General features: G+C 40.3%; 1 protein-coding gene across 10 annotated transcripts in view; it reads left to right on the forward strand.

The window, feature by feature from the left end:
* Positions 1 to 6026, forward strand: part of LIMCH1 (LIM and calponin homology domains 1) — a 240122-nt gene extending 234096 nt beyond the window's left edge. For all 10 annotated transcript variants that reach the window (XM_089525164.1, XM_089525162.1, XM_089525160.1 and 7 more), the window contains one exon: positions 3169 to 6026. In XM_089525164.1, coding sequence (XP_089381290.1) covers positions 3169 to 3194 — 26 coding nt within the window. In that variant the 3' untranslated portion in view covers positions 3195 to 6026. The remainder of the gene's footprint in view (positions 1 to 3168) is intronic.
* Positions 6027 to 12870: the final 6844 nt, after the last annotated feature.

Here is a 12870-nt window from a genome sequence, read left to right on the forward strand (position 1 = left end):
ACATGGGGAAAAGCCTCCACAAATGTCATGTGGGTGGAGAGGCAAGGAGGATCACAACATGCCTTTTACTTCTTGGTCCTTCCATTTTGTCCAAAATATAACTTTTCTTGCTGCCTGTTACCCCACATGCTCCAGAAGATGTAGATAGAGTTACCCATGTGCTTAGGAGGAAAGGATGTGGACATTCTGCATTAGGGCAGCAGATGTCCTTTACATGCTTTAACTATATTAGGAAGGTCCTTCTGTTGACAGGGGTAGTAGGGTCTGGAACCCATCCTGGACATTGTGCACTTTCCCAATTTTCATGGTCCACATTAGGTGTGGACATTTGAGCATGAGAAGCCTATGCACATCAGACGTGAGAACAACCCAAGGGGTGGCAACAATTTTCACCACTGTCAGTTGTATCAGGGTGGCAACTGGAAGTGATGTCTCATTATTTTCGGTCATCATTTTCAGCAAAAATCTAGTCTCAAAAGCTTGAAGGGTGTTGGAGAGTTCTGGAAAGTGGAGAAAGGCAAACCACCATGTTTACATACAGTTTTGGAAAGTGAAGTCGAAGGCTTTCATGGCCAGCATCCATAGTTTTTTGTGGGTTTTTCCGGCCATGTGACCATGTTCTAGAAGAGTTTATTCCTGATGTTTCGCCAGCATCTGTGGCTGGCATCTTCAGAGAATGCTGACCTGGAAGAGAGTGAGTATATAAAACCCCTTAAGCCAGCTACCCTTGCTGTCAGTGAGGGGGACTAGCTGAACTTGTAGTGGGGAATGCTGATTGGAACAGGAAGGTTTTCAGCTGTTTGTGTGACCTTATGTAAGGAGGAGTGATTCCCATGTTAATCTGTGTATTGTTCTGTTGTTGATGGCAGGACCTCAGGGTAGGAGGATATTCAATAGAAGATTAGTGCTGTCCCAGCAGACAATGATCACCAGTTAGCAGACACTAATCCTCTTTTGCATATCCTACCCTGAGGCCTTGCCATCAACAACAGAACAATACACAGATTAATATGGGAATCACTCCTCCTTACCGGGGTAACACAGTGTGTGTGTGTGTACACACATACATACCCACTCTCTTCCAGGTCAGCATTCTCTGAAGATGCCAGCCACAGATGCAAGTGAAACATCAGGAATAAACTCTTCTAGAACATGGCCACATAGCCCCAAAAAAAAAACCCACAAAAAACTATAGTTTTGGAAAGTTTTGTATATTTTTGTTTCAGGCAGAAAATTTCCCGAAAATTGTGCAGAAAATATTTCTTAAAAGGGGGGCTTATAGAGCTGTTGGGGGCTGACAGGGAGTTTTGAGGCTCCATGGAACCCATCTGCACTTTCCTACCCCTCCTCTACATCCCAAGGCTTCATGTGCTGCCCCTTTCACTGTGTAACAAAACCTTCCCACCCCCTGCCCCCATTGAAGGGAGTGTAGCAATGAGTCTCTCTAGGGGAATTTTAATTGCGGTAGCTCAGTTAATTAATAGGTTGTGCTACAAGCAACCCTTATGGGGAAGTTCCCCACCTGTATACTGTGAGAAAAGGAACGAAGGAACTTAACAGAGGCAAAATGCTTTAAATGAATTATTTATTTATTAAGGGGGGAAATCACACAACAATCCACATTCACTCACACATACATGCCAGGACTAAGTAAATCAGGAGTTAGCTTAGTATAGTTGGAGGCTGAACTAACGGTGATACTTACACAAGACGAGGCTTGACTCTGGATCCAATTGTTAGGGGGATGGCGTGGGATATGACCGTTTGGGTGAACGGAGGGAGGAATGGGCATACCGGGACCGGTCAGAGTTCACAGTGACAGAGTGTCCCTGTGCCTTCCAACTAGCCCACTAACAAAGGATTTTGGGGGTCTTTTATAGGCAAAAACTAGCCTGAAGGCAAAGGTGTTTGTCCTACATCAAAGGAAATCAAATCTACATTGTAAAGGATTACTTGGTTTAGGAATGTCCAGGGTGAGAATGAAGTTGTAAATCACCCTTATTGGGCTTGTCTGGCAAAACATCCTGCCTCAAACACCTGTCTTCCCGACTTTGGATTTGTTAAAGTTTCTCATTTGTAATTCCCAAACTATTCTGTTTGATGTGTAGGACTACCACTGCCCCCTCCCGAATTCGTCCCTTCTCGCTTGCTGCCCCTTACTCCTGGAACCTTCTTCCCCCACATGCACACCTCATCACTTCTCTACCCAGTTTCAAAACTGAGTTAAAGACTATATTGTTTAGAGAAGCGTTCCCAGAGGCAAGCCCCTCTCTGACTCAGGAAGCCTCCTTTTAACCATCCATTAAGAAGCCAAGCCCTTCCTCCAGTCCATCTGCCTTGGTCCAGGCCTCGGAGGTGGAGAAGATCTGCTGGACCTGATCGTATTTCCCACCACCACTCCCTTCTCCTTTTGTTTTGTGTCTTTTAGATTGTAAGCCTGAGGGCAGGGAACTGTCTGACTAAAAGATTGTATGTACAGCGCTGTGTAAATTTACAGCACTTTATAAATAAAGGTTAATAATAATAACAATGTGCATATGGGGAAGTGTGGACATGACCACTTGCCTCAGAGATTATGGTTGCCCAGAGTATAGTATCTGTTTGGGGCCATAGGAAAAGCACACACACCAAGGTTAGAAGATTTCGTCTTAGCCAAACAGGAGTTAGACATGCAGAACATAGAGGGAAAACATGAAATGGACATTCAATACATGGTGGTATAGATATAGCATTTGTAAAAACAGCTTGGTGTCACCTGTAAGAGTTTGGTGAGGACAAATCTGCTCAGGAAGGGTTCTGTGGAACCAGAGAAATGTTAATGGGTTCCAGAATGGAGAAATGGGAAATACAGGGAAAGAAGGAGTGAAAAAAGTGTGTGTGATTCACTGCTTGAATTAATAAAGTAACTAAACCCAGGTTAATTGAATAAGTACTTAAACCATGAGTAACGAAGCAGCTGAATAACTAAACCATAGTTAACTGAGCAGCAACTCCACCCCTTAGTGTTGGTTGTAACTTGTGCTAGGATTGGGATATAAGAGGAGGAATGCATTTTAGGATGTTTCTCATGTAAAATCTATTTTTATCTGCTTTATTGTTTTTGATATAGTGTGTGATTCAGTGCTTTCACTTTTCTACTACCTTGTCTTTTCTTTTTTTGAAACCTAGCCGCTGGTCAACCAACAACTTTGTGACATGGCAGTCAGTCTTGCTTCCACACTTTTTTCTGCAAGAAGGAGCAACACCTCACTGTTCCTGGATAATCACATGTAAGAGCTTATATCCATAGACTTCCTAGCTCTCATCTCATCTTGAAAGGCTGGCATAAAAGCAAAGACTTCATCTGCTACTTTCAAATGCAATACATGGATCTTCCTTCCTTAATTCTCTTGCATTACATGTATGAAGTGCATCCCTGGACATTTAGCTTCCTGCCCTCCCATGAGAGTGTGTTCCACATTACCAGTTACGTTTGGTTTCAGAGTCTGCTCTTTTGAAAGTAACAAGGAAATGAAGATGCAATAAACCTGTTCTGTTTTAATATAACTAGAAATTGAGGATTTTTAAGTTTACACAACCTTTGTAGATGTTCTATAATATGCCAATATATTAATCTATTTAGTTGCATTTGAGGAAGAAAAATATTAAGCAGCACCCCAGAATGCATAATTCTCTGTTTATTACTAAAGTGGTAATTTTTTTATACAAAGACACTAGTTTGATAAAGCATACTGTAATTCTGAAACATTTTACTGTATTACCTTCAGTGGAGGGTGGGAATTCTTTAAATAAATTATTGCACCTTCAGTCGTGCAACTTCTCTGTGCATAAAAAGATGCTCCCTGTGATAACATTCAATGAAGGCATTTTCAGTAAACATTTGGTGGATAACACTTGTGAGTAAACATTTGGCGGTTGTAGAAGATCCCAACAGGGGTGGCTAACCAGCAGCCAGTGAGCTGGATTTACCTTCCAAAGTAATTTTTCTTGGCTTCTTGGTAACTCTAGTCAAATTTAATCACTATCTAGTAAAGGTTGGTGTTTTACTTGTTGGGGTGGGTTGAACCCGATTGTTATTCCATTGGAGTTAAGATACAATGGCCAAAGCTTTTGTAAGAAAAGTTACTTTTCTAAGCTCTAGTAATGCCCCAACCATGCATTTATACTGTAACTGTGAAACCTTTGCTGCTGTCTGGTCAGCTTACAAGGGAGATTGACTAGTTGCAAACAGATTAGATTAGATGTTTGTCCTCCAGAGCAGTCCTCCTCACCCATGTGTTTTCCAAATGTGTATGACTATAGCGCCCTTCATCCCCAGCCACCATGGGGTTATGGGAACGATATTCTACACATCTGGAAGCTGTCAAGTTGGATGCTTTGGAGAACAGAATGCCTCCTAAGATGCAAAACTTTGTTCCCCTGGAATAATAAGTAAGTACACACCTTTAATACTGAACTATTTCTTTCAAATCCTTCCCACAATGTGGGTGGATGTAACAGCACTACAGACAGAGGCTGCCCATTTGCAAACAGAGGAAAAGATGCAAATGTGCAGTAAGGACACAAAGTTTTGCTCAGTATTAAAGGGAAGGAGAGGATTATGCATGTGCATGAGAACTCAGTGGAACATGGATTGTAGACACTTTCATTCTCATTCAAAGTGAAGACACATGAAGTTGACTATTCAGTTGAATATTCAGTTATTGGTACAGCTAAGAGACTGCTGGTTCATTTTTTTTCTGCTTTCAATAATGTTGCTACCTGTGGAGTCATTTACATTGTTTTAAAAAAAACTTCTGTACCCATTGATAGCTGCACATATTGGTCAAAAAAGCCCATAAAAATGTATGATACTAGTCCTGTGATTTCAGATGCGACCTTAAGCACACATACAATACTTGGAAGTCAGTTCAGTCAATGCCAATGGGATCTCTGTCCAAGTAAACATACTTATGTTGAAGGTGGGATTATACAAAAGACCTTGGGGCAAGAGTTCACAACCTTTTATGGCAACTGCAGAATGGACAAATGGCTGATACCAGTTCTTGTGTGTTGACTCTTCACAGTCCTCTGCTTCTTAAGCTTTGCAGCCAAATATTCCAAGTAGAAGCAAATCTGGGAGTGCTTAAGAGCCAGTGGTCTATGGAAGATGTTTCAACGCAGGACGTTATCAGACAAGGGAAACTGTATAATCAAATGGCAATCTGAACGCAATCATGGGGTTTAACGTTATTGCATGATAGACTACCACATGCAGTTTCGGGCAATGGGAAGTCAGTCCGAATGCTATCATGGGGTTTTACGTTATTGTGTGAGAGGTGATCACACGCAATTTCAGGCAATGGCAAGCTATTTTTGGGCAATGGGAAGTCAGTTCAAACACAGTTCGATTTCACGTAAATTCGCTGAACTAGCAAATTCACGTCAATGCGTTCTGGCCCCGCTTTCTTTTCATTAGAAATTAAGAGAAATTCCTTCCGTGTGATAAACTCCATGGTCAGCATGTACATGCCACTCTAGGATAGTTCTTGCATTCCTTTAGCACCATAATATCCATTTCCCCATGACTGACTCCTATACTTCTGTGGTAATGTACATATTGAGGCAGGGGGAACCCATGTGAGTGGGTAGATCATATGTTTACTTCCCACAACAACAACAACAGAGGTAGCCACATATGCTTTTCATTTCAGATCTGTAAGATAACCTTCCAGAGTAGCATGAAAACAAACCACAAGGAAGCAGCAACAGGAACATATCATATAAAAAAGCCTACTTATAACAATGAGCACTTTTGAATGTATATGAAATGCAAGACAGGTTCAAGTATTGAATCTGAATTTGAACACATTCAGTTCAAATGCACTGTATGGGTTTCTATTAAATACTTTACCACTTGCAATGGAACGGGTGTGACTACCAGAAGCAGTACACCAGGTTTAGATGACATGCTGTCCTTGTAAAATAGTGGTTTGTGAGCCATTGGCCTGTTACAGACTGCCAAAATAAAGCTGCTTCGAGTCACAGTGGAGGTATGGTGTTTCAATGATGCATGCGTCCTAAGAGTCCAGAAGCCACACCAAAGCCACGCTCCAGCCCTAAAGACTGGAGCGTGGCTTTGGTGTGGCTTCTGGACTCTTAGGACGCATGCATCATTGAAACACCATATCTCTACTGTGACTCGAAGCAGCTTTATTTTGGCTGTCTGTAACAGGCCCTTGTTTGGTATCTTCAGCAAGCTGATTAAAGAAAACTGAGTTGAAAGCATATGTAATTACAAACAGAACATGATCTTTAAAATGGAAACATATTTATGCTGCCTTAAGAACATTAACAAGAAAGAACTGAGATTGATTGAGATTCCTTCTCGTATTTTGATTATATTTACACATCAAGAGACAAGCAAAAATAATTAAATAAATGAACCGGACATTTCTTAAATAAGCAATAAAGTGTCACACAAACAGTAACTATTTATTTATACATCTGGGCAGATCTTGATTTGCAGTTGTATGCACGTAAGAAAATTTCTTCTTTGTCATTCAAAAGCTATTTGTATGGTGGTGTTGTCTATTTTAAAACATGTCATTGTCTGATAGAAAGTTACACATTTTATTAAAATGGTGCCTTAGAAAATAACAAAGCTGTTGCACAGTCACCAGTGACAAATGGATGTAATAATTGTTGGGGTTTTTTTTTTTTAAAAAAGGATTAATTCCCTAGGACAGAGAGTGGCAGAGAATGTTGTTTCTCATATTGTAAGCCGCTGTTGGCGTAGTTTGTTGAGGACAGATTTGCATAATGTTGATATTTGTGTGGATTTTGCTGTAGTCAAAATACCTCTTAGCAAAACAAGAAATGCACATTACAAAAACTATAACTAGAGATTGTTGGTAGTTCCTCCGAAAATACACCTTTAATTTATCCCCATTAAGGCAAACAAGTAGCCTTCTAGATGGTGGACTGCAACTCCCAACAGTACTAACCAGCATAGCCAGTTGTGAGGAATGATGGAAGTTGCAACCCAATAGCAACGAGAGGTCTGCCATCACACAGGCAAATATTTGCAACCCATGGACTGTCAGAGCACTACTAGTATGTCTTGCAAAAATGGTCCATCGCATAGTGAAAGGCTCTAAGAAAATGAGAGTACAGGGAAGGTTGTCTACTGTGCTTGTATACGATTAACTGCTCTACCATCCTGGCTTTTTCCAATCAGCTTAGCTAGAGGCAGATCATGCTGCTTTGTCTCTGCATAGAGGGTTACTAGATGCAGAAATTTAGATGTAGACACTTTCCAATGAGTTTTCCCATTGCATTTTTGCCTGAGTGACTAATCTGGACTTGCCTTCTTTCAGTCAAGGGGCACAGCCCTCTCAGTGATTCATGCAGAAACAGAGGGGAGATATTCTTCTTGAGCTGATTAATCCTTACTCTCCAGGACTATAAAGGAGACTTTTCACAAAGGGGAAAATATTGGGACTCCTTTTCATAACATGGTGTCTCTATGAAGATTCAGCCAGAAGGCATGCTGATGTTCTAACACTGCAGCTTTCAGTGGGAGACCAAACCCTCTACCCCAACATACTCCCATGCTCAGTTCTACAAGTCATCTTTCAAATGGCACAGTTCAGTCTGATCCCTGTTAGTCATGGGGACCATTTGGCTTGAAACAACTTATAAGACAGGAATCAAAAGCAGTGACATAGCAATTCTGGCCTTCCACACCTGTGGCAGCCTGGATGAACCTCTGTCACACTAATTGCATCCACACCTCCTGTTACTAGCGTTCCAAGATAGGGAGAAAGAGTGTTGGGCAGAACTGTACCTTGTACCTTTTAAAATGTAACATAAGGACTGGACACTAACATGGGTTTGTACTCTGTGCAAATGGCAGTATGTCATTCTTTTCTCTTGACACCATTTATATGTACTCTGGAAACTTGTTTGGTTGTATGATGCCACCTGATTATTGCACCATTGATCTATATGCACTGTTGGCTTGGATGCGGATTGTGGATGAGTGTGGAGCAATGGCAGAGATGGCCTGTGGGTTTGTTCTGATGTCAGTGCACACTTACATGCATATCTTGGCTGTATGCTGACATATGGAAAAATGTGGTTTAACACCTTTGATCTCCATGGGTATTTGGCACATGTAACATTTGTGCACAATAGAGCTTGTGTAACACCCATGGAAACTGATGGAGCTTAAGGCCACCTAACTGAATATAGTCAAATGGAGATTTTGGTCAAGTGGACATTTCGGTCATAGAACATGAACAAGAGCAAAAATGTGAAACATTTGCTCAGTGGGACCCATCCCAACATTGTGAATACAGTATCTTGATTTTGCATTTGTGCCCAAAGGTTGTGCAAAAATGATCCAACTTTTAGCAACACCAAATACACAGTGGAATCCTATCCACGCCTACTCAGAAGCAAACTAAATTGTGATCAGTGGTGCTTACTACTAGGTAAGGGAGTTTAGGATGACAGACTTAAAGTCCTGCCAGTTTTCAGTAAGAGCATAGTTATAGCCAGAAAGGTCTAGGCGAACAGGATTTTTCATGCACAGCATTTTGATAATGCCAATGGGGTTTTATGGCTGGACCACTTAAGAATGGAAGTGACTCCTTTTTTCTTTTTTCCATGTAACTATAAAATGACAAGATGGCAGCAGCTAAGTTTACATGCATCAAAACCTGAATGCACAAGCACTCATGATTTGCTGCTTCTGTTTCTCCACAATGATTATCATCGACAGAGAGAATCTCCCCTATTCTTCCACTTCATATTTCACTTGAAATTATAATACAGAAGATTTGTCCATGCTTCAGCCCTCATTTTTTCGATGTCTGTTATAAGTGTGACAAATTCATTAGAGGTCTTTGGGGGAGGGTTGGGGGTGAGGGCTTGCAGGGAAGAAATAACACTGTACTACTATGTTGATTTGAAATGATAAATATGTGTTTCCAAGGGTGGTTTACTGTTGATGCGCCAATATAATACATGTAATGGGTTTTTAAGTGTTCAAAAATGTATTTAGCTTTTTCTTTAGTGAGCAGACATAACCATGTCACAATTATTTTTTTATATATCTCATTCACAGATCTTCCTAGTGGTCTTTTATTCTTGTTACGTAGAATTAATTCCATATCCACAGTAGCTATTGATATGTAGTATAAAAATTGGTGAGCCAAAAGAGGGCTACTTTATATGCAAGATCACCAAAGGACAGGTGTCCTGTTTGGATTAATGTTGAATACCAATTACACTAACCTACACTGATGACGATATTTATTCAAAAATGCCTCTGGAAAGTCAGAAAATTTGTCTAAAATTCAACAGCTTTTATAGTAAATGTTATGTTTATAAATAAACATTTATTAAAATGGTGTTGTCTGGATTTATTTTGCATTGCCATTTGTGTGTATGTGCCTGTTCGAGTTGGCTTATGGTGACTCTATGAATTTTAGAGGGTTTAGCTAGGCAAGGAATAGTTAGAGGTGGCTTTGCCAGTTCCTTTTAAACATAGCCCCAATGCTATGCAATTCTGGGATTTGTAGTTTTGTGAGATATTTTCCCTCCTCTGTCAGAGAGCTTTGGTGCCACAACAAACTACAAATCCCAGAATTCCATAGGATGAGGCCATGACAGCTGAAGCGGTGTGAACCTGCATTAATCCTACAGCTTGGCAGAATTGTTATCTTTTATCTTTTCGCCAGCAAGTTAAGATCTTTCTTTTCCGGCAAGCTTTTAGGAACTGATTGTTAAGACCAAAGGGGCATTTTATGGTGCTGCACTATTTTTCATTTTTGTTTTAAAGAAAGATTCTAAATGGTTTTTGTATGTTTTAACTATGTGTTTTTATTGTAATCTTCTGCCTTTTTGTAAGGTGCTTTGAATCCCAGTCTTGAAGAAACGAGGGATATAAATAAAGTGATAGTTGGATGGGGAGGAAATCCTGAATAGAGTAACAGCTTCAGCTGTATCCTACATAGAGCAAACTTGCCTTAAGTAAATCCACTAGTCCTAAATCTCTAAAAGTTGCATGGTGAGTGGAAGTCCTCCTAGCTACCCAACAATCAGAAATGAGATTATTTTGAAGCTGAGCAAAAGAGCTGCCAACTCTTGCTGGTGTCAGACCAAGTGTGTTGACAGAATGCATTAAATTAATGACAAAAGCCTCAGCTTTAAGGTTACACTTATTTTAGCTTTTAATGTAAAGGGTAATTCAAAGTCCCCAACTGAGGCCTTCTTTTTTGAATTCAGTCCCAGAATGCAAGCACCATTAAGAATTTTTAGTGATGTTTAAAGCGTTCTGCCTCCAGCAGAAAAATTGGCTGCTTCTCCTTGGATGCTGGACTGATTTAATTGAATTTTGATGAGATGATGGATGTTATACTTTATTCCAAGTCTGTATGCGAAATTAACAAGACTGTCTGCTCAGTTTTCTCTTTTGAAACCAAAATGGGATGAGTTGCCATTCATTCTCTCATAGAAAATATGATTAGCTTCTTACTTAAAAGTAGGAAGACTTTTTTTAAAAAAAACAACTTTGTTTAAAATCTCTGGAAAAGACATTCATACTATCCTTCCCCGTGTAAATCAACTGGATTTATTCTGACCAAACATGGTTACTGTGGGGTTGCATGTTCCATAAAACAAGGTACTACAGTAACATTCGCTGCTTCTAAGTGCAGAGGTTCCTGAAGACATGCTGAAGTCATGCTGCTAGACTCAAACTCTATTTAGAGCTTTTAAAATCTATTTAAATCTTATGGCTTTCTGGTTCTCGGTTTGCAAAGAGTGTGTTCTGAGCTCTGGCCCAACTGTTAAGAGTTAAGAAGCCATTTCAAGAAGATGTAACGTGGCATCAAAGAGCAGAAACTTGGTGGTAGAAGTGACTATTATTTTTTTTGTTGTTGTTGCTAGCAATAGCATTTAGATTTCTATACCACTTAATAGTGAACTCAGCACTCTCTAAGCAGTTTACAATCTATAAGCCAATTGCCCTCAACAAGCTACATACTGATTTTTCCAACCTATGAAAGGATAGAAGGCTGAGTCAACCTTGAAGATCTGGGATTGAATTCACAACGTTGTGACCACAGTACCAGTATTAAACCACTGCACCACAAGCCCTTCCTTTTGCTGCTGTTGCTATTGTTATCATCATTATTATCATCTGACCTGGGGAAGAAAAACTTGGATGGTTTTCTGCCTTGGTAGCCAAGGCAGTGATTTTTTGCCTCAGTATTGAAAGGCAGCTGGGAAGGGGACATTTGCTAAACTACCTGAGGCACCTAAATGGTTTGACATGGTCCAGGTATTCTGGTAATAAGCCAGTTCTCTTTGTTGACAAATAAGAGGGGTAGGACTTGATTTATTATTAGGTATTGCTAAACATGTCTAAACTGATGTGAATATCACAGGGAAGACAAACCTCTTGCTTTGCAGATCTGGGACTAACATTTGAAGAAATATCTTCCGCATTCCAAATCATCTGCCATATATTATTAACCTTTGGGGCTCGACAGACCGCCCCAAAAGGGTGGGCTGCAACTGCCCATTTTTACTTCTGACGAAGGCTACACCAACCAAAGACTGCAGTCAGGACTAAAAAGTATCTGCTGAAAATGGGTTCTTTTTAGTCTGCATGGCAGGCGCCATGAGTGTGGCAATCGCGCACTCAGCGCAGCAATGATGCACACATGGCGCCACAATGTTTAGATGCTGCACCATGCTTGCGTCATCATGGTGGCCCCCATGTGGATGGGGCCACACCATGAAGGCACCACCGCCATGAGGTAAGGCTCGGGAACATGTGGTCGCTCCACAAACTCAAGTCCTAAAATCGGCCCCAGACCGCCGCTTTCCGGCAGTCTGTACCGGGCCTTTATCAAGTTATTATTAAGGTTTTCTTTTGGTCTTTCTTTGGAGAGTTAGGTTTGTTTGGAGATCCTCCCTAGTTTCCTGTGGTTTGTTATTAACTCGATGTGCCAAGGTCCAAAGTGGAACAGACACATATACAGTAGAAGCATAGAGGAGGGATGCTGGGTTTGCAGAACCTTTCCACTTGAAGTCCACACATATTCAGCCAGACACATCAAGTTTTCTATCAACTTTGCAATTCCTCAAGTACAGATCCTTATTCCCCTTTTTTCCCTATTAAATCTTTTGGGATATTGAGCATAAAAACACAATGGAAAACCAAGCCATTAAAAAAACCCGCTAAAACAAATCAACAGTAGAAAAACTATGGGAAAAATAACAGTTCACAAAAAATGTTTTTAACATGCATTTTCTTTCAACTGTCCCAGTCCAGCCAAGGAGCCATCCATATGAAAGAAGCTTGTAGTCATGGATTCCCCTGCTGGGTCAAGAACCATATCAGAGAGTGGATGTGGATGCATGTCCAGTTCAGAGCTTGGAAGGAAAGCATTACATGAAACATCATAATTCTTTCTATGGCAATTTATAACAGAGTTACGTTTCAAAAGCACTATAACAAGTGGGTACTATCCTACCCTTTGAATGGGCAACATGCTGTATTTTCTGTTAACCTTTCAGTGCATTTTAAAAGGCAAATCAAACAACTCTCATGATAAAACTTGTTAACACAAATTTGTCTCATCCTTGATTTTTGAATCAGCATATCAATTGCTTTATGATACCTGGGGAATCTTTCATGTTATGAAAACTTGGACTCTTTTTGGCTAGCCTTCCAAAATATTACTCTCCAATAACTAAAGCTCTGCAAGTTTAAAAAAAGATGTTCCTTTGCAAGATGCTATTGCTCAAATTTTGGAATTTCAAAATATGCAAAATTTGATGGAAGGCAACTATGATGCAAAAGCCACAGAC

This window comes from Sceloporus occidentalis, unplaced genomic scaffold (genome assembly GCF_023333645.1).
Source record: "Sceloporus occidentalis isolate IW3139 unplaced genomic scaffold, rSceOcc1.0.p SCAF_5, whole genome shotgun sequence".
Classification (NCBI taxonomy): Eukaryota; Metazoa; Chordata; class Lepidosauria; order Squamata; family Phrynosomatidae; genus Sceloporus; species Sceloporus occidentalis.